Below are 26,769 nucleotides of genomic sequence, written 5' to 3' on the forward strand. Positions count from 1 at the left end.
ACCTGCCCTAAAAATAGCTGTTTGAGACTTGGAAGGACATCCTCACAACCTGGAGATTTTGTATACTTATCCTTTCAGAAGTAATGGCTCCATTCCTTCCCTTATTAGGCGGGAAGAAGGCAGGCATCTCACAGACTTGTTATTATTGGCCCCTAGCCCTGCCAAGGTGACGGACAGGCTCAGGCTGTGCTAATATGGCCTGGCTTTAGCTCCATTCAGACACTCCCTGGGCTTCCTCCACAAAAGGACTTCAGTGCTTGGGAGGGTAAAGGCTGGGTTTAGCCAGCTGGAGGGCTAGGAGAGGACTCAGCTGGATAGAATAGAACGAGGGTCGCCAGTCTTGGTCCTACAGGGATTTATGGCTTCTTTAATCCCCCAAGGGGTAGCCTTTGTAGCATAAATGAATGGGGCCAGCATTTCTTCAATGACAAAGATGGATCCTTCAAGCCCTTTCCCAGCTTTCCCAACCCCTGGTCTATTGACCCTCTCTCCCCCTCCACCCTGCTTGGGAAGGAAAGCAGAACCGCACTTAGGGGCACACAGCAAGTTTATTTGGTGAATGCTGAACGCAAATAACATCCAAGAGAGACAAGCTAGCAAAAGTGCTTGTGACAAGAGGACCTAGGAGGCCTTTAGAGCTACATGCACAGTATCAACACAGGGGAAGGTATGGGGCTTGGGCACACCAGGAACATCCTCAGCCATTCAGCACCATGCGGACGAGCTCTGTGGATAGAAGAGAGGGGTGAGCCAGGTAGTAGGGCAAGGGGAGGGGTCCACCAGGGGCCAGCAGACCACAAGACCACAAAGGTAGCATAAGAACATGCCCACAGAACCCAACCTTGGGTTTGTAGAGGCCACCTTGGGTCTTCCCAGTTCTCTCAGCCCCCAGCTTCCCTCCCACCAGCTGTTAGCTTCCCCACCCTCTCCCCGAGCAGCAAGAACACAGCAGAGGCAGGAAAGTTCTCAACTACACCTACAGCTACTGTCAGCCATTGGCAGGAGAAGACAGAGGTATGGGTTAGGGTACCTCCAAGCTGCCCAGCAGAAGGAAAAAGAAAAGACTATTGAGCTATAGCAGCACAATGGGGCAGGCAACCAACCCCCCTATGCCAACCACCTGTGCGCCAGGGCCAAAGGATCACCCTGAAGCAAGACGGAGACAGGCTGGTGTGAGTTCCCAGACACCAGCACCCTGGGCCCTATGAGCAAAACCTCAGAGCCCATTTTAGGAGAAAAGGAGGTACCACACCCCCAGGCTGTCTTCCTCTTTGAGGAACCCCTCCCCTCCCCAGTCAGCTCCATGCAGAAACATGCTAGGAGGAAGTCAGATGGTAGTAGGGGTAGGGCAGGGGCTAGAGAGCAAAGGTTGGGAAGAAAAACACCAGGGAGGGCAACTAGAGAAGGGGAGGCTGGGAGGAGCCGTACCCGCCCCATGGGCCCGTCACCCCGACAGGATATGCCTCACAAATGCTGCAGGAAGGAAGAGACATTAATGGTGAAGACAAGACACAGACATGGGGTGAAGGGGTCAGGTGGTGGGGGAACAGACATTCCCTTTATTTTACTTCCCATTCTTTCCCCACCCTTCACACATTACCCCTTCCTTTCTTGTCATACCCCTGTGGCCTCCCACTCCTGGGCTGGGCTGGGCCCTGCCCCTTGCCTCGTTCTTTTTGGAGCCCAGGGACAGAGAAAGCCCCAAATACTGGGCGTGACCTGCTTATACAACTGCTTTCTCCACAAGAGCCCCATTCATCCCTCACCTTCATAGTTGATACAACCATTGCTGTCCTCATGTCCTGCCACCAGCATCTCTACTTCTTCCTCTGTCATCTTCTCACCTGCAAAGGGAAAGAAAAACATTTTGGGAACTGGGTAGCAGGTGTGTTATCAGGCGGCACTGCTCAAAGAGCAAGGGCAGAGCCTCACCCAGTGTGACAAGGACATGCCGGATTTCAGCACCCATGACGGTGCCATTCCCTTCCTTGTCAAACACCCGAAGGCCTTCGACATAGTCCTCGTAGGTGCCCTGGTCCTTGTTCTTGGCCACAGTCTGCAGCATGGGCAGGAAGTGTTCAAAGTCCAGCACCTTCACATTCATCTCTGCCATAAAGAAGGTGGAAGGAAAGTCACACAGGTTCTCAGAACTGAGGAGATTACAGGGATCACAAGTGAGCAGGCAGCTCCCACACAAGGCAGGAGAGATCAGTGGGATTTGCTAGTTGAGACAAACCTGCTTGAGTTCTGGGCCTACGAAGATAAAGGGAAGCTCTCAGCTGAAGAACTGTAGGCCCATTACCACACTGAGAAATTGTTCTTGAAGACCCTCACCATCACTCTTGGGATTCCCCAGGACCTTGAGCACCTCGGCGTTGGTGGGGTTCTGGCCCAGGGCCCTCATTACGTCCCCGCATTGGCTGTACAGGATCTTGCCATCCCCTGTTCGGTCAAACAACTGGAAGGCTTCCTTGAACTCTGAAGATTCAGATACACATCAGCACTGGGCATGTGGGGGTTAACCCAAAACCTCCCTGACATCCCCTTCTGCCCAGTGAACATTGATCATGCTGAGGAAACCAGATATTTATACCACTGTACACTGAAGTCCGCTAAGAGGGATCTAATGTCCCTGTCTCCCAACTCAGGTGTCCCACATAATGACACAGCCTTCTTCCCCCGCCTTGGCAGAGTAGTAACATCCATTTACACGCCCCCCTCTGCCTACAGCAAGCCTGCCCAGCCTCCTCACAACTCTACTCAGGGCAGGAATTTGCCACCGCCCTGTCTGGGTCCTGTCCTTATAAGGAAGTGGGAGCAGCAGCCTGGGACAGGGGTCATCCCAGCCTGCCACTTCCCACCCCTACTGTACAGAAAGAGACATTCGGAGGATACAACTATGAAGTATCCTCAGCAAATTCCCCGTCCCCAGTTTCACAAAATTCCAGGTCACTGCTTTTTACAATCTTCACAAATCCAAGCTGGGGGAGGGGAGTTATCACAGGAGGAGAAAAGAGGCAGAAGCTGATTAAGGGACAGAGGAGCGCAGGCAACTTAATACACCCTCCCCAAACTCCACACACAGCAGGCATTAGGTGACCAAGTTGTTTCACACACCCACACCACCTAAAACTCACCCGGGGCTTGGGGCTCGAATCTAGAGTGCAAGGGGAGGGAGGAAGAAAGAGTGAGAAAAGAAAATGGAGGATCCAGAAAGAGAAGGGAATCCAGGAAGTACTTCCCTGCGGGTACTGAAGAGATGACAGGTGGGGTTATGGGATAGGTGCTAGCGGCGGGGGTCCCAATCCCTAAGCATGACCTCAGTAGGGGTCAGAGATTACCTACCTGCAGTTTGATCCTCGGTGAAGTCACACTGCTCAGAGAAGAGGGGAGCGGTCAGCATCTGAACTCCAAACCCCCAAGCTTCTATCCCAGTCCCACAAACTGAACCACTAACTCCTGTTCCATGCTGGGGACTCACTCACTTCCCGGCAGGACAGGCCCCCAAACTTTCCAACCCCACCTCCGACCTTCCAAGCCCTCAGGTTCCCTTTGCAAGCCCCTACCCCCGACTTCCCGCCTCTTGCCCCACATCCCGCTCATCCTTCCAGGCCCCGGGCCCCACCATCTTGACTGCTCTGCTCTGCGGGACCTTTTCCTGCGGTAATGGCTCCGGCTCCCGGCCCAACCCTAGTCTTCGTGCGTTCCAATGACGTCACCCTCAGCTGATCCGGCCAATAAGAATCCTGGTCTGGCCTTATGCAGATAATATTGCTACATTAGTAATGAGGTGGGCGGGGCCCGCTGCTTCTCCTTCCTCTAGAATAGCCCTACCTGAGGGGAAGAAACTGCAGAAGTGGATCGGGTAGGGCACAAGGATTCTGCTCCTCCTTGCAGCAGGAAGATCAGAGGATATCGGATTGGGGAGAGGAGAACCCTCCCTTCCCTCCCCACCTCTGAAGAAAGCAAGAGTCGGACGCCAAAGGAGGGTTGAACTGTGTCTTTATTTTGAAACAATAGGTGGCCTCCCAGTGGCAGGAACGTGCTTCCGCCTGCCGGGGAAGGGGGGGAGGGGCAGTGTCCGGCCCCACTGCATCTGTGGAAAAAGATGAAAGTTGCCAAGGCCTGTCGCGCTCGCGCCCCAGGACATGAAAACGCACTTCCCTACTTTTCTACCCAGACTGAGGGAAGGATAGGAAACTTGCCTCCCCAGTCGGAGTGGGAGGGCTCAGACGCTTAGGATGTGCTTCAGGAAGGCTGCAGAGAGGAAGCAAGAGGGGTTCAGAAGCAGGCCCTTGGATAATCCATCTGAGTTTAGATAATCCAGGCCCTTGGTCCCCCCACCCACATACCGCGAGCCTTCTACCTCCTCTCCCCTGTCCCCTCACCTTCGTAGTTGATGCAGCCATTGCTGTCCTCATGTCCTGCCAGAACAGTCTCCACCTCCTCTTCGGTCATCCTCTCTCCTGAGCCACAGACACAGCATTTTAGTGCCTGCCCTCCCTCCCAAACCAGGCCACTCTCTTCTGGATGATAGCTTCTCTTCTCCCACCCTTGAATACTTGGTTCATAGCAACAGAACCCCGAAGGAATCCTCTCCTTGTAATGCTAACACCTTGAATGTGTTCCTCCATCTTGCTTTCCATTTCACCTGCATGAGCTGACAGAGGAAACTGAATTCCAGAGGGTTAAGGGGCTACCAGATCACAGAGCACAAGCATCTCTTTCACAACAGAAAATCAGCTCATCCCCTTTCCTCTGTCCTTTGGGAGGCATCTACCCTCACTTTACCTTCTGCAGGAAGAAGCCCTTTAGATTCTGCCCCCTCTGACCTTCCCAGTCTTCTGCCCATGACCTACAGGACCATTATTCTTCCCTGGCTCTGCCTATTTGGCTAACCTTCTTGGTCCACCCCCTTCTCTCCAACCCACAGGAGTTCTGGTCCTTGCCTCACCCAGGGTAGTGAGGACATGTCTGAGCTCTGCTCCCATGACTTTGCCGTTCCCCTCTTTGTCAAACACCCGAAGGCCCTCCAGGTAGTCCTCATATGTGCCTTGGCCCCGGTTTTTGGCTACCGCCTGGAGCATGGGCAAGAAAGTTTCGAAGTCCACACGCCGGGACTTCAGCTCTGGAAGTTAGAAAGGGGAAGGAGAGGTCACTGTAGAGTCACCTTGGACCCAGCTCCCATTCCCACCACGAAGGCTTTCATTCTGTTCAACATCCAGGATGTTTTTCTATCTTGTGTTTGACAGTTTTTTAAGTCCAGAGACCCACCCCAGCATCCTTTGCGACCTTGCCAACATTCCTCAGTTCCACCACCACACTGAAAACTCGCACTGTTCCAGGCATCCCCCTCACCATCACTCTTGGGATTCCCCAGGACCTTGAGCACCTCGGCGTTGGTGGGGTTCTGGCCCAGGGCCCTCATCACGTCCCCACACTGGCCATACAGGATCTTGCCATCCCCCACTCGATCAAACAGCTCAAAGGCCTCCTTGAACTCTGAAGTATAAACAGCGGGTCAGTGTTGACCAGAGGTTCCCATCCACCCCCCACCCCCACCCCCCGACAGAAAGTAGGTTCAGAAACTATGTGCTAAAGCTGGGCAGAATAGGAGACACAAAGACGACTAGCATGGAAAGTTTTAAGGTTGCGACTGGAGTTAGGGGAACAGAAAAAGGATCTGACCATGGGCTTGGGACTAGACAGTGGGGCTTAAGGGACCAGCTTCTCCTCACCCTCCAGCTGGTCCTTGTTAAACTCGATCTGTGGAAGAAAAGAGCAGGTGAGGAGGGATGACAGGGCTCATTCAATCTGTTTCCAGCACTCCTCCCAACCAACTGGCAGCCACTTCTGGGGAGGGGCCCAAAGAGACCAGGCTGGGAGCCCAGCCACCTCAGTCCCATTCCCAGCTCTGGACCTTGGGAGAATCCCAAGAGGAGGAATTATGGGGGGAGGGTTTCCTGGGAACAGGGTTAATCCCATGCCACCTGTTCCCCTCCCTCCAGTGCCCTGAGCCCTGCATCCCTCACATAACTGGGGGCTGAACAAAGGCTAAATTTACCCCTGGCCCCCAGCTGTGATTGTCTAACAAGTCTGTCCTTTTCAGCCTTCCCTCCTGGGGTTCAGAGCTGTGGCTTTTAGAATTGAACAGTCAGTCAGGCACAGGCAGCAGCTCCCTCCCTTCACCTTGAAATTGTCCTCAGAACCCAGATGTTCCCCATGTCACAATCCCTGCCTCCAGCAAGGGGGTCAGAGAGAGAGAGAGTGTGTGTGTATGTGTGTGTGCATGTACCCACACACATTATAGTTTATAGGGAGAGAACAACAAAGACAACATCAGAGTCATAAGCCTGATGCTTTCAAATGGGAGACTGAGAGGAATCTCCAATATCATTCCAATGCTGCTGACTCCCTATCTTCCAGATACCCCAATCCCCTAGGCTGTTTCCCACCCTGTACCACCCCTTCCAAATTCCTTCCTCACTTTCCTGGGACTCACCACCACTTTGGAGAGATCGATGGGGGGCTCCTGGGTTTTCTGAGGGGCTGGAGGGACAGCTGGTGCTGGTGCTGGCTCAGCCTTGGTCTTGGCTGGAGGAGCCCCTGCTGCTGGTTTGGCAGCAGGCTTGGAAATAGAGGGTCCTGCTGGTTTCTTCATAGGAACATCCTTCTTGGGAGGCATGATGTCCGGTGGCCAAAGGACAGTGTGCCGATGGGGGCACCCATCTCTGTTTAAATAGCCAGGGAGTCTGGGATGTCAAGGGGCGGGGGCAGGGGCAGGGAGCCAGTTGGCGGTGGGGAGGGTGAGATAGAGGAGAGATATGCTGGCCTGTCCTGGACTCCTATGGTTCAGGACTCCTGCCCCAAGGTCTTCTCTTTTCTGTTCACTCAGCCCCAAATGCTGGCCAGAACAATGACACCTTTGGGGGCAGGGGACGGAAGCCAGAAACTTCCCAGAATGGGGGAGTTAACCTCTGGGATAAGGATAGGATGCTTGCCAGTGACAGACATTGATACAGGGGTGAAGCAAAAAAGGGGATCCAGGCATTCCAGGCCTCAACCCCCTGGCACAGAGTAGCCCTTTTTTCTAGTAGCTTTAGACTCTTCAAGGCTGAGGCAGGGAGGGAAGCCTTATGAACTGGAATTGTTAAAGTGGGGTCTGTGATGGGCACCTGGTTGGTTCAGTCCATAGAGCATGTGACTCTTGATCTGGGGGTTGTGAGTTTGAGTCCCACATTAGGTGTAGAGACTACTTAAAAATAAAATCTTAAAAAAAAGGTGGGGGGGTCCAAGAGCAGTAAAAGGTGGGAAAAAAGCCTCTCTTACCACAGATGAGGAGCAGGGGTAGTTGACCCCACAGTCTATTAATCCCCAATACCTACAGTCCCTGTCCCCCTCCCTCCCAGCCCAGAACTGGAATTGTGCACAATATAGATAAAGAATAGTAATAGAAAGAGGAGTGTGACACCCCCATTGTCTCCTGTTCCTAGGATTGTCTTAAGGATGAGGGTGGGGGCCAGAATCTGGCTTAACGCCCACCACCCATACCTTTTTCCACAAGCCCATGGTTATGCAAGTCAGACAAAGGCAGGGTGCCTGCTGAACCTACAGGGATTCTGTGGTGCACCTGAAGGGAAGGGTAGGCCCTGAGACCCAAAGGGCCTAAATTCTAAAATCTTTAATCTGAAAGGATGTGGGAGGTCCTATGGGCTCCACGGGTACTCATCTCCCAACCAAAGGGACAATAAAAACCCTGACTCAGGGGCTAGCTTCCAAACCTTGCTGGGGACACTAGAGTAGGGTCTAAGTCAGAGGCCATAGGTATACAGGAGGTGTTGCTAGCTACTTTTGTTCTAGGGGTAAGGAAGAAAAGGATTTAGGCAGCATTCCGAGGAAGATAGTGATTCCACGTAGATCCTGGGGTTCAGAGAGTTGGCGCCCGGTCTTCCACTTGCAAAAATGCGTCTGAATCTCATTACTGAACATTGTCCCATTTTAGAAAAATCAGAATCATTCCACCCTTCCAGAATACATCACAGTCACACACACACACACACACACACACACACACACACACACACACGAACACGCACACCTTCAATAAAGGTTAAATGAAAGGAAAGAATCCCTCCCCAGCTGCCAAAAACTCACCCTGCGGGATCCAGGTAAGGGCGGAGGCGGGGCGCTGGGAGGCTGCGGGTCCCGAAGGGTTAACCCCAGAGGCCTCGGAGCATGCCGGGAGTCGTAGTCCTCGAACGCCCGCGGGCTCACGGGATGCGCTCGCGGGCTCACGGGATATGCCTCTCTCCAGCTGGAGAAACACGCCCAAGCAGTGGCTTCCGGCAGGTGGCAGCGGTTGGTGATTCAAGATCTTTTGGCGCCCTTCTTGTTCCGGACCTAAAAGGCAATGAGCAATTTACAGACCCCTCCCCTGACCCTAAAACCGTGCGACAACCAACCCCCCCCCCCCCCCCGCCCCTGCCAGGATATCTCCCTTGCTTAGCCGTGAGTTCCCCGCTTAGTGTGGGCTGGGATACTTCCCTTGATCCGCCGGTGGGAGAACGCCGAACCGGGGGGAAGGCTGAAGCCGCTGCCGGCTGGATGGAAGGCACAATGGGAAGCATTGCCGGGAGAGAGGGGTGCGGTCTCCTTCTCTTACTCTTGCGATTTGGTAGAGAGCAGAGGCTACTGAATTGCTGTGTGTCTTGGAACAGTACCTTCAAAGTTTTTTTCTTCTGTTCCTTCTCTTTCACCTTCTTCTTCCTCTTCCTCCTCTTTTTTTTTTTTTGAAATGAGCTGGTAGTTGAAGTATAGGTTAAGATTTGGAATTAAGCCTGGTCTCCTGCCTCAGTTTCTCCTGAGGTGAAGTTTCTCCATACAGCGGACGCGTATGCATCCGGCACCCCATCGGGACCTCACGGGTCCGCCAGGAATTGGAGGGCTGAGCCCTCCAACCCTTCACTCTGTGACACCTCTGCCAGCATAGGACATCTCACTCCCCACACCATTATCAGAGCACCCTCCCCACCCCTCATGCTGGGAAGGAACCAACCCAGTCAGGCCCCGAGTCTGTAAAGGTTGTGGCCGCGCCATTGGTGCTGGAGGCTGGGGCTACGTGGGCGTGCAGACAGAGGATCAGAGTAGAAAGCCCCTAAGAGGTTGGGAGGGTGAGGCCTAAATGAACTTCACCGGCAGTAGTAAGTGGTGTTTGTTGGTTGGGGAAAGCTGCTCCGAAGAGTACTACTCTTCTATGGCTTGTGTAACAGAAACCACAATGATGATGAAGGGGGGATATTAGCAACTATCCCCGGAGGCGTCCAGCAAGCCCTTACTGCTCAATTGAGGGGCTAAATTATCTCCTGTAGCAAAGAGGGAGCTAAGGAAAAATGAGCTCAAGACTACTCCGCTTAGATTGGAATCCAGGTTCTGCCAGGTATTTGCTGATAAACTCCAGCAAGTTTAGTTATATCTGTGTGCCTCAATTCCTCCATTTGTAAAATAAGGATAGTAGTACCTATCTTATAGGGCTGTTGGGAGGATTAGATGTGTTAATATCTGTAAAATAGAAGAGCCTGGCACAGAGTAAGTAGCATATAAGCGTTCGTGAAATAAATGTCCTTTAATCTTCCCAACATATGAAATAGTTGGCATTTCCCCATTTTACACCCGTAAAGGATCATTAGTAGGCATGAAGAGATGGAGCAAGAAGAAATACATTTCTCATAAGTGTTTGGTTACAAGGCTGGGGAAGAACTGCATTACAGATGCCTTTTTGTGTCCTTCAAAATGTCTGCGGTAGTTGATTTGGAGGAGGTAGTTTATCTGATTTTTTTTTTTTTTCCTCTTCCTCTTGGTCTGTCTGTAGCCTTCTTTGGCATTTTGCCAAGTTAAAGCAGTTATGGCATCATCTGACTTTCTGGCATTTTTGTCTGCTTTATAGAGAGGTAGAGCAAAGAGAAAAGATGAGGACTCTTGGCAAACAGATTGGAGGACTGTCCTTCATTTTTTGTACTATTCTTGTCTTTTAATCATAAATAATGCAAACTGAACTGAACATGATCTTAACTCGGCATAAGTGATCTATACAGCCTGTATGTGGATTTTCTGTGACAAATCTGTTTTTTCTCATGTAGCATGTGACTAATATGTTTGTTTTTTTTTTTTTTTTTGGATTGCATATTTATTCTAAGATTAGTTTGAACATAATTGGGAAGGGCACATCTTTAAAAGAAAAATGCATATTAAAAAACCTAATAGCACAGGGCTACTGGGTGGCTTAGTGGGTGGAGTGTCTGTCTCTTGCTTTTGGCTCAGGTCATGATCCCAGCGTCATGGGATTGAGCCCCAGCATGGAGCCTGCTTGAGATTTTCTCTCTCCTCCAACCCTGACCATCTTCCCTGCTCATGCTCTCTAAAAAACAAAACAAAAAAAGCAAAACCCTAATAGAACAACTTTAGGAATCACACAGCACTATAGATCTTCAGTTACTTGAATAATTGTGGTTCACCCTGTAGAGCTTAATTGTAATTATGGGTTCACCCCATAGAGCTTAACTAGCTCTTTAAACACTAGCTAATGTGTTAAGATGCATAATCATTTAGGAAGAGAGAACATTATTTCCTATGTAAATGGGAAAGAATTTGTTAAGAAAAATATCTTCGGTCATTTGGCATTTTGACCAGGAAGTGGTATTCATGGTAACCCATAATAGAAAGAAGGAGGATAAAAAGAATGTTTTATGGTAGACGGGTAGTTTATAAAGTCTTTTCCAAGACCCGTTTTTATAGGCCCAGACTAGATGCAAGATACAAGCAGAAAAATAAATTTGTATGCTAAGTTTCATTTTTTTAATGTTCTAAGACAGTGGATCTCAGACTTAGCTGTTCTTCAGCATCTCCTGGGAGCTTTGTAAACAGACAGACTTCCAGACTGCCCCCAAAGATTCTGACTCTAGGTCTGTGTTAGGGCCTGGGAATCTATTTGGAATCCTTTTAGCTACTGGGAAGGACAGAGAACAAACTAACATAGGTAAGTACAGCTTTTTTTTTTTTTTTTTTTTTTTTTTTAATGTTTTTTATTTATTTTTGGGACAGACAGAGACAGAGCATGAACGGGGGAGGGGCAGAGAGAGAGGGAGACAGAATCGGAAACAGGCTCCAGGCTCCGAGCCATCAGCCCAGAGCCTGACGCGGGGCTCGAACTCACAGACCGCGAGATCGTGACCTGGCTGAAGTCGGCCGCTTAACCGACTGCGCCACCCAGGCGCCCCAGTACAGCTTTAATAAGAGGAGTGATCTTTCAAAATGTACGTTTGATCATGTCATCTACCTAGAATCCATCCATGTATTCTGATAAAGACTAAATCTTTAGTTGGCCCACAAAACCCAGCAGTGGTGTACAAGCCACACCTACTATCTTTCAGATCTTCAGTGTCATGTTGCCTTTTCTCAGGTTGTTGCCTCTGTCTTTTAAGTCTCTGTCACCTCTCACTACCAACACACATACACTTTCCAGGGCCAAGCAGAGTACAGTGCCTGGCATGTACTGGGCACTCAACTATCTGTAAAATGTATGGCTATCTGACTGAAAGGGAAGAGTCAAGGATGGACACTGATACTACTAAGTTGATAAGGAGATGGATTGGGGATTAGGGATATGGAGAGAGATCCCATGTATTTTTGCCACGTATTAGAATATGAGATGATTAATTTGCTAGAAGAGGAAGTAGGAATAGGGTGCCTGGGTGGCTCAGTCGGTTAAGCGTCGGACTTTGGCTCAGGTCATGATCTCATGGTTTGTGGGTTCGAGCCCCTCATTGGGTGCTGTGCTGACAGCTCAGAGCCTGGAGCCTGCTTCAGATTCTGTGTCTCCCTCTCTCTGCCCCTCCCCTGCTTGCACTCTGTCTCTCTCTCAAAAATAAATAAACATTAAAAAAAAAAAAAAAGGGAGTAGGAAGAGACAGCTTGAGACAGTAGTAAAGGTTTGAAATAGGTGCTATGAAAAGTGGGAGACAGTTTCCTGGAAACCATTCACAAATACTCATTTGACATTTACTGAGTGCCTAGTCTGTGTTCTTACATAAACTTGCTGAGCAGCATGGAGGGTGGGTGTACTAGGAGATCATGAATTTGTAGCGATACCAATTCATGAGGCAGTTACTTCCTCCTTCCAGCAGTACTCAGCTGCTTGGATGATTGAGCCAGAGCAAAGAGGCAGCTGGCATGATAATGGGTTGGAGTTTTGTGGAGTAGGGATGATGGATGAACACAGAGGCAAGGAAGTTGAGAGTCTGAGTAAAAGAGGGTTTGTGGTCCAGGCCAAATAGAGGAGTGAGTATAAAAGTGGCCTATTAGGGCCTCTTGGCTGGCTCGGTGGGTAGAGCATGTGGCCCTTGATCTCAGGGTTGTGAGTTCAAGCCCCACATTGGGCATAGAGCTTACTTTTTAAATTGTTTTTCTAAGTTTGTTTATTTATTTATTTTGAGAGAGACAGCACAAGCAGGGGAGGAGCAGAGAGAGAGGAAGAGAGAATTCCAAGCAGGCTCCACTCAGCCAGCGCAGAGCCAAACATGGGGCTCAAACTCATGAAACAGACCTGAGCTGAAACCAACAGAAGCTTAAACACCTGAACCACCCAGGTGCCCCATAGTAGAGCTTACAAAAAACAAAAAACAAAACAAAACAAAACAACTAAGAAAAAAAGGAAAAAAAATCCTATTAGATTGAGAGAATGTAAAAAGTCACTAACAGGGGCGCCTGGGTGGCGCAGTCAGTTGAGCGTCTGACTTCAGCCAGGTCACGATCTCGCGGTCTGTGAGTTCGAGCCCCGCGTCAGGCTCTGGGCCGATGGCTCGGAGCCTGGAGCCTGTTTCCGATTCTGTGTCTCCCTCTCTCTCTGCCCCTCCCCCGTTCATGCTCTGTCTCTCTCTGTCCCAGAAATAAATAAAAAACGTTGAAAAAAAAAAAATTTAAAAAAAAAGTCACTAACAGGCTTGAGTCTCAATGAGGTTGAAGAAGTAAGATGGTTGGAGATCTCAGAGCTGTAGTTGGAGAAAATAGTGCTTTTGAAATGAAAATTTCAAAGGACATAGAGGAAGACAGGAACTAGGTTGAGTCGCCATGGAGTGAATGATTGAAAGGGTAGGGAGGTGAAGATATTTGGATCTGAGGAGAACGTGCCTTATGGCTTTTTCAATTGCAAGTAGCAAAAAATCTGACTAAAACTAGCTAACCAATAAAGAGGATTTATTGGCTTATGTAACTGAAAAGTCAAGAGGTAGGATGGGTTTCAAGTTCATTTTGATCCAGGGGTACCTGGGTGGCTCAGCTAGTTAAATGTCCAACTTCAGCTCAGGTCACGATCTCATGGTTTGTGAGTTTGAGCCCCACATCAGGCTCTGTGCTGACAACGTGGAGGCTGCTTGGGATTCTCTCTGCGCCTCTCTCTCTCTCTCTCTCTCTCTCTCTCTCTCTCTCTCTCTCTCAAAAATAAAAAGTTCAGGGGCGCCTGGGTGGCGCAGTCGGTTAAGCGTCCGACTTCAGGTCATGATCTCGCGGTCCGTGAGTTCGAGCCCCGCGTCAGGCTCTGGGCTGATGGCTCAGAGCCTGGAGCCTGTTTCCGATTCTGTGTCTCCCTCTCTCTCTGCCCCTCCCCCGTTCATGCTCTGTCTCTCTCTGTCCCAAAAATAAATAAAAAATGTTGAAAAAAAAAATTAAAAAAAAAAATAAATAAATAAAAAAAATAAAAAGTTCATTTTGATCCAGAATTTAATGACATAACAAAAGGATCCATTTTCTAATTTTCTTGCCACTGTCCTCCCATTTGTTAGCTTCTTACTTGGGTTCCCTCCTGTAGCCAAATCTGGCTAGGTTGCACAGGTATCATATCCTTATACCACAAGAGGAAGAAAGTGAGCTTTTTTTTTTTTCTTTTTAAGTTTGGAAATATTTATTTATTTATTTATTTATTTATTTATTTATTTATTTATTTTTAAGTAAGCTCTATGCCCATTGTGGGACTTGAACTCAAGTGAGACCAAGTGTTGAATGCATTACTGACTGAGCCAGCCAGGCACCCAATTTTTTAAAACAATCATTCATTCATTTATTCACTCATTCAGTATTATTTTTTTATTTTTTTAATTAATTTATTTTTTATTTTTTTATTTAAAAAAAATTTTTTTTTTTTAACGTGTATTTATTTTTGAGACAGAGAGAGACAGAGCATGAACGGGGGAGGGTCAGAGAGAGGGAGACACAGAATCTGAAACAGGCTCCAGGCTCTGAGCTGTCAGCACAGAGCCCGATGCGGGGCTCGAACTCACGGAGTGCGAGATCATGACCTGAGCCGAAGTCGGCCGCTTAACCGACTGAGCCACCCAGGCGCCCCTTTAATTTATTTTTTGAGAGTGAGAGACAGAGTGTGAGCAGGAGAGGGTCAGAGAGAGAGGGAGACCCAGAATCTGAACAAGGTTCCAGGCTTTGAGCTGTCAGCACAGAGCCTGACTGTATTTACTTATCTTTAAGTAGGCTCCACAACCAGTGCAGAGCCCAATGCGGGGCTTGAACTCACAACCCTGAGATCAAGACCTGAGTCAGACACTCAACCCAATGAGCCATTCAGACGCCCCAAGAGTTCCTTTTTTTAATGGCTATGTAATATTTCACTGTATGTATGTACCACATGACCTTAATTTATAAAATATATATTCCTGTAATCATGTTAGCTTTTCCTCCTTGTGTTAGTCAGCTCGTGGTCTTAAAGAAGGCTCTTGCAGCTTCAGGCATCACATCCTTCCAACAGTGACCCAACCAGAAAGGAGGGAGGCAATGAAGGCTTTCTTCTGTTGACACTCCAGTCCCCACATCTTATTGACCAGATCTGGGGTCACACAGAGCCACCCCAAGTTACAGGGGAGGCTGGGAGAGAGTATACAGCAAAGAGGATCATGATTAATTCTCTAAGGCTGGCACACTGCCACCAGGAATTCTCTGGGATTCTGTATGTGGGTAAGGGGAAAATGGCTGTTGGGTAGGCAACTGTATTGCCACACCCAGTTAACTACGGCACTTTGGGCCAGTAAAGGCACATTTCAAGAGAGTAGTATTTGCAAACATCCGTGACAGTGTACCCATATGTAGTTGTATCTGCCTTTCTCTGGAAGAGGCAGGCATCTTGTATGTGTTAGTAACCAAGACCAGCTGTTTGAGAAATAACAGATGTGCATTTATTTACTTCTTGTGATTAATGACCCTTAATTTGTTCCATCTTCTTATATATTAAGTACAACAATGTACTGAATTATGTTTCATCTTGCATTTAATATGTAAATCAATAACCTCCCTTATATATCCTGAACTAGAAAAGGTTAGGAAAGATTAGGGACCCTTCAGGGATGGGAGAATTTGTGCCATGTCCTCTAGTTTTCTGGAAATGTAATTACTCGAAGTGATGAACTAGGTCAAGAGTGCTTCTTCAAATCACACAGTGCAAGATCCCTGTTTATATTATCTGAAGCCAGCTAGAACAGCGGGCCTTGGGCCATATGCCCAGTATTGAACAACTAGACCAGAGACTTTATTTTTTATTATTTTGATGTAATTTATTGTCAAATTGGCTTCCATCCAACACCCAGTGCTCATCCCAACAAGTGCCCTCCTCAATGCCCATCACCCACTTTCCCCTCTCCCCCACCCCCCCATCAACCCTCAGTTTGTTCTCTGTATTTAAGAGTCTCTTATGGTTTGCCTCCCTCCCTCTCTGTTTGTAACTTTTTTTCCCCCCTCCCCTTCCGCCATGGTCTTCTGTTAAGTTTCTCAGGACCCACATATGAGTGAAAACATATGATATCTGTCTTTCTCTGACTGACTTATTTCACTTAGCATAATACCTTCCAGTTCCATCTACGTTGCTGCAAATGACAGGATTTCATTCTTTCTCATTGCCAAGTAGTATTCCATTCTATATATAAACCACATCTTCTTTATTCATTCATCAGTTGATGGACATTTAGGCTCTTTCCATAATTTGGCTATAGTTGAAAGCATTGCTATAAACATTGGGGTACATGTGCTCCTGTGCATCAGCACTCCTGTATCCCTTGGGTAAATTCCTAGCAGTGCTATTGTCGGGTCATAGGGTAGTTCTATTTTTAATTTTTTGAGTTACCTCCACACTTTTCCAGAGTGGCTGCACCAGTTTGCATTCCCACCAATAGTGCAAGAGGGTTCCCTTTTCTCCACATCCTCGCCAGCATCTATAGTTTCCTGATTTGTTCATTTTAGCCATTCTGACTAGTGTGAGGTGGTATCTCAGTGTGGCTTTGATTTGTATTTCCCTGATGATGAGTGACGTTGAGCATCATTTCATGTTGTCTGTTGGCCATCTGGATGTCTTCTTTGGAAAAGTGTCTAGTCATGTCTTCTGCCCATTTCTTCACTGGATTATTTGTTTTTCAGGTGTGGAGTTTGGTGAGTTCTTTATAGATTTTGGATAATAGCCCTTTATCCGATATGTCATTTGCAAATATCTTCTCCCATTCCGTTGGTTGCCTTTTAGTTTTGTTGATTATTTCCTTTGCAGTGCAGAAATTTTTTATCTTGATGAGGTCCCAATAGTTCATTTTTGCTTTTAATTCCCTTGCCTTTGGAGATGTGTTGAGTAAGAAATTGCTGTGGCTGAGATCAAAGAGGTTGTTGCCTGCTTTCTTCTCTAGGGTTTTGATGGTTTCCTGTCTCACATTGAGGTCTTTCATCCATTTTGAGTTTATTTTTGTGTATGGTGCAAGAAAGTGGTCTAGTTTCATTCTTCTGCATGTTGCTGTCCAGTTCTCCCAGCACCATTTGCTAAAGAGACTGTCTTTATTCCATTGGATATTCTTTCCTGCTTAGTCAAAGATTAGTTGGGGCGCTTGGGTGGCTCGGTCGGTTAAGCGTCCGACTTCAGCTCAGGTCATGATCTCACGGTCCGTGAGTTCGAGCCCCGTGTCGGGCTCTGTGCTGACAGCTCAGAGCTCAGAGCCTGGAGCCTGTTTCAGATTCTGTGTCTCCCTCTCTCTCTGCTCCTCCCCTGTTCATGCTCTGTCTCTCTCTGTCTCAAAAATAAATAAACGTTAAAAAAATTAAAAAAAAAAAAAAAAAAGATTAGTTGGCCATACATTTGTGGGTCCAATTCTGGACCCTCTATTCTATTCCATTAGACTATGTGTCTGTTTTTGTGCTAATACCATACTGTCTTGATGATTATAGCTTTGTAGTAGAGGCTGAAGTCTGGGCTTGTGATGCCTCCCACTTTGGTTTTCTTCTTTAGTATTACTTTGGCTATTCGGGGTTTTTTGTGGTTCCATACAAATTTTAGGATTGTTTGTTCTAGCTTTGAGAAGAATGCTGGTGCAATTTTTTAAAATGTTTTATTTTATTTTTGAGATAGAAACAGAGCATGAGCAGGGGAGGGACAGAGAGAAAGAGACACAGAATCTGAAGCAGGATCCAGGCTCCGAGATATCAGCACAGAGCCCAACGTGGGGCCTGAACTTGTCAACCACGAGATCATGACCTGAGCTGAAGTTGGACGCTCAACCAACTGAGCCACCCAGGCACCCCAAGAAGAATGCCGGTACAATTGAATTGAATGTGTAGATTGCTTCCAATAGTATTGGCATTTTAACAATATTTATGCTTCCAGTCCATGAGCACGGAATGTTTTTCCATTTCTTTGTGTCTTCTTCAATTTCCTTCATAATCTTTCTATAGTTTTCAGTGTACAGATCTTTTACATCTTTGGTTAGGTTTATTCCTAGGTATTTTATGGTTCTTGGTGCAATTGTAAATGGGGTCGGTTTCTTTATTTCTCTTTCTGTTGCTTCATTATTGGTGTATAAAAATGCAACCGATTTCTGTACATTGATTTTGTACCCTGCGATTTTGCTGAATTCATGTATCAGTCCTAGCAGACTTTTGGTAGAATCTGTTGGGTTTTCCATGTAGAGTATCATGTCATCTGCGAAAAGTGAAAGTTTGACTTCTTCTCTGCCAATTTTTATGCCTTTTATTTTGTTTTATTGTCTGATTGCTGATGCTAGGACTTCCAACACTATGATAAACAACAGTGGTGAGAATGGACATCCCTGTCATGTTCCTGATCTCAGGGGGAAGCTCTCAGTTTTTCCCCATGAAGATGATATTAGCTATGGGCTTTTCATATATGACTTTTATGATGTTTAAGTATGTTCCTTCTATCCTGACTTTCTTGAGGGTTTTTATTAAGAAAGGATGCTGTATTTTGTCAAATGCTTCTTCTGCATCTATTGACAGGATCATATGGTTCTTATTCTTTCTTTTGTTAATGTGATGTATCACATTGATTGATTTGCAAATATTGAACCAGCCCTGCAGCCCAGGAATGAATCCCACTTGATCATGGTGAATAATTCTTTTCATATGCTGTTGAATTCGATTTGCTAGTGTCTTGTTGAGAATTTTTGCATCCACGTTCATCAGGGATATTGGCCTGTAGTTCTCCTTTTTTGTCGGGCCTCTGTCTGGTTTGGGAATCAAAGTAATGCTGGCTTCGTAGAATGAGTCTGGAAGTTTTCCTTCCATTTCTATTTTTTGGAACAGCTTGAGAAGGATAAGTATTAACTCTGCTTTAAATGTCTGATAGAATTCCCCAGGGAAGCCATCTGGTCCAGGACTCTTATTTGTTGGGAGATTTTTGATAACTGATTCAATTTCTTCACTAGTTATGAGTCTGTTCAAATTTTCTATTTCTTCATGTTTGAGTTTTGGTAGTGTGTGGGTGTTTAGGAATTTGTCCATTTCTTTGAGGGTTGTCCAGTGTGTTGGCATATAATTTTTCATAGTATTCCCTGATAATTGCTTGTATTTCTGAGGGATTGGTTTTAATCCATTTTCATTCATGATTTTTTTCTATTTGGGTCCTCTCTCTTTTCTTTTTGAGAAGCCTGGCTAGAAGTTTATCAATTTTGTTATATTTTCAAAAACTAACTTTTAGTTTCATTAATCTGTTCTACTGTTTTTTAGATTCTATATTGTTTATTTCTGCTCTGATCTTTATTATTTCTCTTCTGCTGGCTTTGGGGGTTTTTGCTGTTCTGCTTCTAGTTCCTTTAGGTGTGCTGTTAGATTTTGTATTTGGGATTTTTCTTGTTTCTTGAGATAGGCCTGGATTGCAATGTATTTTCCTCTTAGGACTGCCTTTGCTGCATCCCAAAGGGTTTGGATTGTTATACTTTTCATTTGTTTCCATATATTTGTTAATTTCTTCTTTCTTTGTTAATTGCCTGGTTGACCCATTCATTCTTTAGTAGGATGTTCTTTAACCTCCATGTATTTGGAGGTTTTCCATATTTTTCCTGTGGTTGATTTCAAGTTTCATAGCATTGTGGTCTGAAAGTGTGCAAGATATTATCTCAATTCTTTTATATTTATTGAGGGATGCTTTGTGACCCAGTATGTGGTCTGTCTTGGAGAATGTTCCATGTGCACTCAAGAAGAAAGTATGTTCTGCTGCTTTAGGAAGAAAAGTTCTAAATGTATCTGTCAAGTCCATCTGTAGACCAGAAACTTTAGACATGTAATTTCCTCTGCCCTGTGTTCTTTGGGTTTCCTTCCTTAAGTTTCTGGGTTGGGGGGAGGGCAACTGAGACCTCTGGCTCATGACCAAGGCTTGAGAATCCTCTTAGGTTGATGGGAAGGAAACAGAGATGGCAGAAGAACCAGCAGCAAGTACAAAAAGTTATTGAAAAAATAGGAGCTGAGTTAGTAGATGGCATGAAACTTAAATTCAGCTTTTGCTAATAAGGTGAAATTGACAACTCCTTGTGGAACTGAGTTTATAAATGCTTTTTTATTCCCCCCTGAGCCTTTCCTCTCCTCCTAGTGGACAGACAGCCTCCTAAGGTTTATATTCTTCCAGAGAAGATGATAAAGCACCCCCACTCCCAATGCAGTTATGAAATCTCCAAGTTCCTAGTCCACTGACCCTGTTTTCAGTAATTCACTGTTGGTCCACTTCACTCTCCTTTCATGTGGTACTTAGAACAGATGGGGGGCACCTGGGTGGCTTAGTCGGTTAAGCATCTGACTTCGGCTCAGGTCATGATCTCATGGTTTGTGAGTTTGAGCCCTGCATCGGGCTCTGTGTTGACAGCTCAGAGCCTGGAGCCTGCTTCAGATTCTGTGTCTCCCTCTTTCCCTTTCCCTTCCTCACTCTCTCTCTGTCTCTGTCTCTCTCCCTCTCAAAAATAAACATTAAAAAAAAATTTTTTTTGAAACAGATAGGGTACAGCTTCTACAGCTTGCATTCTAGGAAGCGTCCCAAAAGAGGAAGAGTTAAAAGTGAACATATATGAATGGTTGTAAAATATTTCTCATTTTGCTGCCCATCAGGTAGGCCTGAAGCCTTTTTGGATATGGCTAACCCTGCTACTAAGACACACTTTGAGCCCATGCTGTAGCACAGAGCTTCCAGGTTCACTGGCTTTAGGACTCTTTTCCCTGGAGAGCCCATGAGATCATAATGGTCAGCAGACAATAGATAGGTAACAGACTTGATTGGAAACTCAACAGTAGCTACTTCACACAGATTCCTTGATCACCCTCAACAAAACCAACATTCTTTTTTGTTTTGTTTTAAAATTTTTTAATGTTTATTTTATTTCTGAGGGGAAGAGAGAGAGAGCAAGCATGAGCGAGGGAGGAGCAGAGAAAGAGGGAGACACAGAATCCAAAGTAGGCTCTATGCTCCAAGCTGTCAGCACAGAGCCCGACGCGGGGCTCGAATTTACAAACCATAAGATTACGACCTGAGCCAAAGTCGGATACTTAACTGTCTGAGCCACCCACATGCTCCAACAGAACCAACTTTCTTGGTGGCCACAACCACACTACATTCTGACCACTCCTTAAACTGGCATGGTTCATAAATTGAAAGGCTTTTTAAAAATTTTAACTTTCATTTTTTCCTGTTTTACTTAAAAACATTAACATTGATGTATGACATTAAATTAGTGTCAGGTATACAACATAATGTTTCAATAGTTGTATACATCTCAGAATAATAAAGTAAGTCTTGGGGCCCCTGGGTGGCTCAGTCAATTAAACTTCCAACTTTGGCTCAGGTTGTGATCTTGCATTTCACGAGTTCGAGCTCCACATTGGGCTCTGTGCTGACAGCTCAGAGCCTGGAGCCTGCTTCAGATTCTGCATGTCTCTCTCTCTCTCTGCCCCTCTACCACTCTTTCTCCCTCTCTCAAAAATAAATTAAAACATTAAAAAAATTATAAAGTCTAGTTAACATCCATCACCTTACATTATTACAAAAAAGGTTTTTTCCTTGTGATGAGAACTTTTAAGATCTCTTCTCTTAGCAACTTTCAAATATACGATACAGTATTATTAACTGTCATCACCATGCTCTACATTACATCCCCAGGACTTAGTTTTTGTTTTTTGTTTTTTGTTTAATATTTTTTAATGTTTACTTATTTTTGACAGAGAGAGAGAGAGAGAGAGAGACAGGACATGAGCGGGGGAGGGGCAGAGAGAGAGGGTGAGACAGAATCCAAGGCAGGCCCCAGGCTCTGAGCTGTCAGTACTGAGCCCAACGTGGGGCTCGAACTCACAGACCATCAGATCATGACCTGAGCCAAAGTCGGACGCTCAACCAACTGAGCCACCCAGAAACCCCCCCACCCCGCCCAGGACTTAGTTTTTAACTGAAAGTTTCTTTTGACCACCCTAACCCATTTCTCCCATCCCCCAACCCCCACCTCTGGCAATCACCGATTAGTTTGTTCTCTTTATCTATGAGCTCTTTTTAGTATTATTAGTATACTAGATTCCATATATAAGTATGATCACTTAGTATTTGACTCATCTGACTTAGCATTATGCCCCTGAGGTCTATCCATGTTGATATAAATGGTAAGATTTCATTCTTTTTATGGCTGAATAATATTCCATAGTGTGTGTATACACACACATGCCATGCACATGTGCTACATTTTTTTATCCATTCATTCTTCAGTGGTCACATAGGTTGTTTTCTTGTCTTGGCTGTTGTCAGTAATGATGCAGGGACTATAGGGGTGCAGGTATCTTTTTTTTTTCACTTTAAAATCATCTTTATTTTGGTTGCAAAGACACGCTTTACTTAATATTTTATTTGTTCCCATTTGGAGTCTCATAGCTTGCCATGTAAAACACTGACTTCACTATCAAACTGCTATATAAGAACATTGTTATAAAATACAAACTATAAAGTAAGACAATCTTCTTTACAGTATTCAGATTAGTGCATCAAAAACAACATTGATTTAAAAAGGCAAGTGGTTAATTGGCAAACATCCACATTGTTTTCTAATGAAGGATGGTACAAAATGGTATGCAGGGTAAACATTAAATTTTAAGTGTTAGTGCTCAAAAACAATAATTCTGGGAAAGTTGCTCCCCAAAAGTAATTCTGACCCAAGGATACACATGTAGCCATAATTCTGAAGGATTTCAGGGAAGGTAATTAGTTTTCCATCCTAATAGCTATGAAAGTACACAGCAGAATAACAAGTTGGATCTCCAGATTTCTAACATAGTATGAACTCATTTTTCATACTCTTCCTCCAAATTACATTAAACATTTATAGTGACTACACATACCCCAGCAAACATCAGACTTAAACAGGTCCTATGCAAAAACAATTATCCTTAGTGTTTTACTAGGCAATCTACAGCAAATGTTTATGTATATACATCAGGAGGATGAGATATTCTAGGAAATTACTCACTGATTTCATTTAGACTGAACAAAGGTCTTAAGAGAAAACCAACAATAAAAGTCAAATAGATAATTTGTGCTGTTATGAACCAGAAAACGAAACAAAACAAAACACCACAAACAGGTGGGTTAACTTTAAGTTATTGAGAATATTTCCTCTGCTGGCCCATATCAAAATTAATTTTGAGATTTTTTATTGAAGTCACACAAATCTGGGTGCATGTCACTCTGTGACAAGAGACAGATGCACACAGAACACACACACACACACACACACACACACACACACACACACCTACCTTTAAATTTACTGATTCCAAAAGCTAAGTCACCAGGGCAAATAAATTATAAATGAAAAGCATATATATTGTGGACAAAACCTCAGAGTTACTAGATTGAAAAGCATGGGAGTTATGCCAGCAGTGATACTGAGAAAAACTTTCAGTATTAGAATATATCAGATTGAATCCAAAAGAAACTTCCCCCTGCCAAATAAAAATGACAAAGTATGGGAGCTATCCTTTATGCAATAGCTTTAAAATAATAATAATAGTAATAAACCATGATTACAGGAAATTTCGTACATAATTTGAGAATGTAGTGCAACAGTGTGCTCCTTTATAATTCAGCCTTTCACTCTCCATACGATGAGACCGAGAATTACAAGTCAGATGACAATGATAAAAATGATGATGCACAGGGTTTTTCTGGATTTGTGCTGATATTCTGCTGCTCTTGACAGCTGCTGGTTTGCTTGCTGAACATGCACCTCCGCGTTTTCCACATTGGCTTCTATGCTATTACATCTCCTTGCTCGTGAATCATCATTCCCAAATCTTTAAATATTTCATTAATATCCATAATATCAGCTTCAAGTTGCCTAATAGAAGGTTCTCTCTCATGAATAAGGCAGAGGTCATCCTCTGTAATTTTTTCATTCTGCACCTGCACCTGAGGTTGAGCTTGCCTTCCCAGGATACAAGATTCCTTTCCTTTGAGCTGTCCTCAGGAAAACCACCAGATACTCTAGAACTGGCTCTTACTCGAGCAACAAACTCTTTCTCTTTCGCAGCAGCTTCCCTCTGGACCTTTTGAAAGTTTGTCAGTGATGTCGTGAATTGAGCCACTAAGCAATCCTTCTGTATTTTCCTTTGACGCTGTTCGCTGGGGGTGGTGGGCAGGGATCCAAACTCCGGTCTCTTTGGCAAGTTGGGTAGTATACTGCTGCTTCTGTTGCAACATTGTGTGATCCTCTGGATATTGGAAGAGATACACTGGGCCAGTAGGGCAGGGTCACCACCAATACCCGGAGTGTAAGACATAGCTGATTTGCTTATTCACTAATTTCATCAGATGTCACCTAAGCAGTCACCCCAACCTCCTCGGCTTCCTCCTCCTCCACTGGCCCCAGGCACCCACCGGCTCCAGAGCCCCCAGCTAGATTCTCAGCTGATAGGTATCTTTTTGAGATAATCATTTGATTTCCTTTAGATATATACCCAGAAGTGAAATTGTTGGATCACATGGCAGTTCTGTTTTTAATTTTTTGAGGATCCTCCATTGCTGTTTTCCCTAGTGGTTGCACCAATCTGTATTCTACCAACAGTATACAAGGGTTCCCTCTTCTCACCAACACTTACTACCTCTTTGTCTTTTTGATAATAACCATTCCAACAGGTATAAGGTGATTGTGGTTTAAATTTGCATTTCCCTGGTGATTAGTGATCTTGAACATCTTTTCAGATACTTGTTGGCCATCTGTATGTCATCTTTGGAAAAATGTCTTTTCAGAGCTGCCCATTTTTTAATTGGATTTTTTTGTTTTTTTGTTTGGTTTGGTTTTTTTGCTATGGAGTTTTGTAAAAGTTTTTTTTTTATATATATATTTTGATATTAACCCCTTATCAGATATATGAATTTGCAAATACTTTTGCCATTCAGTAGTTTACCTTTTCATTTTGTTGGTTTCTTTTGCTTTGCAGGAGCTTTTGATGTAGATGATTATTTTTGCTTTTGTTGCCTTTACTTTTGGGTGTCATATTCAAAAACAATGTTGCCAAGATCTATGTCAAGTTGCTTATCGCTTATATTTTTTTCTAGTTTTTATGATTTCAGGTCTTATATCTAAGTGTTTAATCCATTAAAATTTTTTTTTTTTTTTTTTTTTTTTTTTTTTTTTTTTTTTTTTTTTTTTTGAGAGAGAGAGCACAAGCAGGGGAGGGACAGAGAGGGAGAAAATCCCAAGCAGGCTCTGCAGTCAACATAGAGCCTGATATGGCCCTTGAACTCATGAACTGTGAAATCATGACAAATCAAGAGCCAGCTGAGCCACACAGGTGCCCCGGAGAGAATCTTAAGCAGCCTCCACGCTCAGCGAGGATCCCAAAGTGGCGCTCAGTCCCATGACCCTGGAATCATGACCTGACCTGAAATCAAGAGTCAAGGGGCACCTGGATGACTCAGTAGGTTAAGCGTCCCACTCTTGATTTTGGCTCAGGTCACGATCTCACGGTTTGTGAGATTGAGCCCTACATCGGGCTCTGTGTTGACAGTGTGGAACCTGCTTGGAATTCTCTCTCTCCCTCTCACTCTGCCCCTACTGAGGTGTATTTGCTATCTCTTCCTCAAAATAAATAAAAATAAACTTAAAAAATCAGACGCTCAACCGACTGAGCCATCTAGGCACCCTTAGGCCACTTTAATTTTTTTTTTTTTCAACGTTTTTTATTTATTTTTGGGACAGAGAGAGACAGAGCATGAACAGGGGAGGGGCAGAGAGAGAGGGAGACACAGAATCGGAAGCAGGCTCCAGGCTCTGAGCCATCAGCCCAGAGCCTGACGCGGGGCTCGAACTCACGGACCGCGAGATCGTGACCTGGCTGAAGTCGGACGCTTAACCGACTGCGCCACCCAGGCGCCCCACCCTTAGGCCACTTTAAAGAAATACCTATATTAGTATCTTTCACTAACTGAAAGAATTACAAAGGGGATTTTTGCTTTTATGAAAAAATGAAAAGCAAAAATGGTGTTCAGCTTTTGTTTTGCAGTGAGCTATTATAGGGGGAGCGGGCATCCCAAGCAGGGAGAACCAAGCTTCTTCCCTGGGAACTGTACTCAGCATCAAATGGCCATAGCTTTGAACTATAAGCGTCTGTGCATTATTTCAATTTATTTTGTGCATCTGTTTGCAAGATGTGCCCTCAAGGGTCAGAGAAGCCTAGAAGAGACTATTTTTGGGGTCTGGGAATTCTCAAAGAAATTTCTCCATATAAATTAATGGGAATTAATTTTTCACTTTACATTATTTCAGATTAGGAAAGGTTTCACAGGAATGTTATACCTTCAGATAGCAGAGGAAACCTGTATGTGTGGGTTTATTTCTGGGCTTTCTGTTGTGTTGACCTGTTTTTTATGTCAATACCTTACTGTTTTCATTAGTATATCTTTACAATATACTTTGAGATCAAGGAATGTGGTGCCTCTAGCTTTGTTCTTCCTTCTCAAGATTGCTTTGGCTGTTTGGGGACTTTTGTGGTTCCATACAGATCTTAGGATTATTTCTGTGAAAGATGCCATTGGATTTTTGATAGGGATTACACTGACTCTATGTTGTTTTGGGTAGTGTGGACATTTTAACAATACTTCCAGTCCATGAACATAGAATGTCTTTTATCTGTCTTCAGTTCCTTTCCTAAAGTGTTACAGTTTTCAGCGTACAGGTCTTTCACCTCCTTGGTTAAATTTATTTTTGGGTCTTTCACTCTTTGAAACCACTGTAAATGGGATTGTTTTAATGTACCTGATTAGAAATGCAACAGATTTTTGTATGTTGATTTTGTATCCTACAACTTTACTGAATTTTGAGTTCTAACGGTTTTTTTGGTGGTCTTTAAGGTTTCCTAAATAGAATGTCATGTCATCTGCAAATAGTGATAGAAGCTGGATTCCCTGTCCTTAAGGAAAAGAGCCACAGC

General features: G+C 45.0%; 2 protein-coding genes and 1 pseudogene across 3 annotated transcripts; all 3 read right to left on the reverse strand.

Annotated features, from left to right (window-relative positions):
* Positions 1-529: 529 nt before the first annotated feature.
* MYL6 (myosin light chain 6) lies at positions 530-3,739 on the reverse strand. Of its 2 annotated transcripts, XM_058742404.1 has the most exons (7): positions 3,626-3,739; positions 3,346-3,373; positions 2,335-2,478; positions 1,933-2,106; positions 1,767-1,844; positions 1,429-1,473; positions 530-726 (listed from the first exon to the last, which is right to left on the reverse strand). In XM_058742404.1, exons 1-6 carry the CDS (start codon positions 3,626-3,628, stop codon positions 1,445-1,447), a joined length of 456 nt encoding a protein of 151 aa, XP_058598387.1. In that variant the 5' UTR covers positions 3,629-3,739; the 3' UTR covers positions 530-726; positions 1,429-1,444. The 2 variants fall into 2 exon arrangements, with proteins under 2 accessions (XP_058598387.1, XP_058598386.1); XM_058742403.1 differs by lacking the exon at positions 1,429-1,473.
* Positions 3,740-3,985: 246 nt separating this feature from the next.
* MYL6B (myosin light chain 6B) lies at positions 3,986-8,341 on the reverse strand. Its single transcript, XM_058742402.1, has 8 exons — positions 8,155-8,341; positions 6,503-6,731; positions 5,739-5,766; positions 5,359-5,502; positions 4,955-5,128; positions 4,389-4,466; positions 4,206-4,257; positions 3,986-4,096 (listed from the first exon to the last, which is right to left on the reverse strand). The coding sequence occupies exons 2-7, from the start codon at positions 6,683-6,685 to the stop codon at positions 4,229-4,231; spliced, it is 636 nt and encodes a 211-aa protein (XP_058598385.1). The 5' UTR covers positions 6,686-6,731; positions 8,155-8,341; the 3' UTR covers positions 3,986-4,096; positions 4,206-4,228.
* Positions 8,342-22,167: 13,826 nt separating this feature from the next.
* LOC131519400 (syntaxin-7-like) lies at positions 22,168-25,491 on the reverse strand (annotated as a pseudogene).
* Positions 25,492-26,769: the final 1,278 nt, after the last annotated feature.

This window comes from Neofelis nebulosa, chromosome 8, assembly GCF_028018385.1.
Source record: "Neofelis nebulosa isolate mNeoNeb1 chromosome 8, mNeoNeb1.pri, whole genome shotgun sequence".
In the NCBI taxonomy this organism is placed as follows: domain Eukaryota; kingdom Metazoa; phylum Chordata; class Mammalia; order Carnivora; family Felidae; genus Neofelis; species Neofelis nebulosa.

Bases quoted from the DNA above. Each gene is read 5' to 3' on its own strand.
- MYL6 (XM_058742403.1), bottom strand. The intron at 2,107-2,334 runs GTGAGGGTCTTC...TCTTTATGGCAG, and splicing joins GGGGAATCCCAAGAGTGATG to AGATGAATGTGAAGGTGCTG. The intron at 1,845-1,932 runs GTGAGGCTCTGC...TTCCCTTTGCAG, and splicing joins GCATGTCCTTGTCACACTGG to GTGAGAAGATGACAGAGGAA.
- MYL6B (XM_058742402.1), bottom strand. From the start codon at position 6,685: ATGCCTCCCAAGAAGGATGTTCCTATGAAGAAACCAGCAGGACCCTCT. The intron at 5,503-5,738 runs GTGAGGAGAAGC...TTTATACTTCAG, and splicing joins TAACAAGGACCAGCTGGAGG to AGTTCAAGGAGGCCTTTGAG. The intron at 5,129-5,358 runs GTGAGGGGGATG...TCTAACTTCCAG, and splicing joins GGGGAATCCCAAGAGTGATG to AGCTGAAGTCCCGGCGTGTG.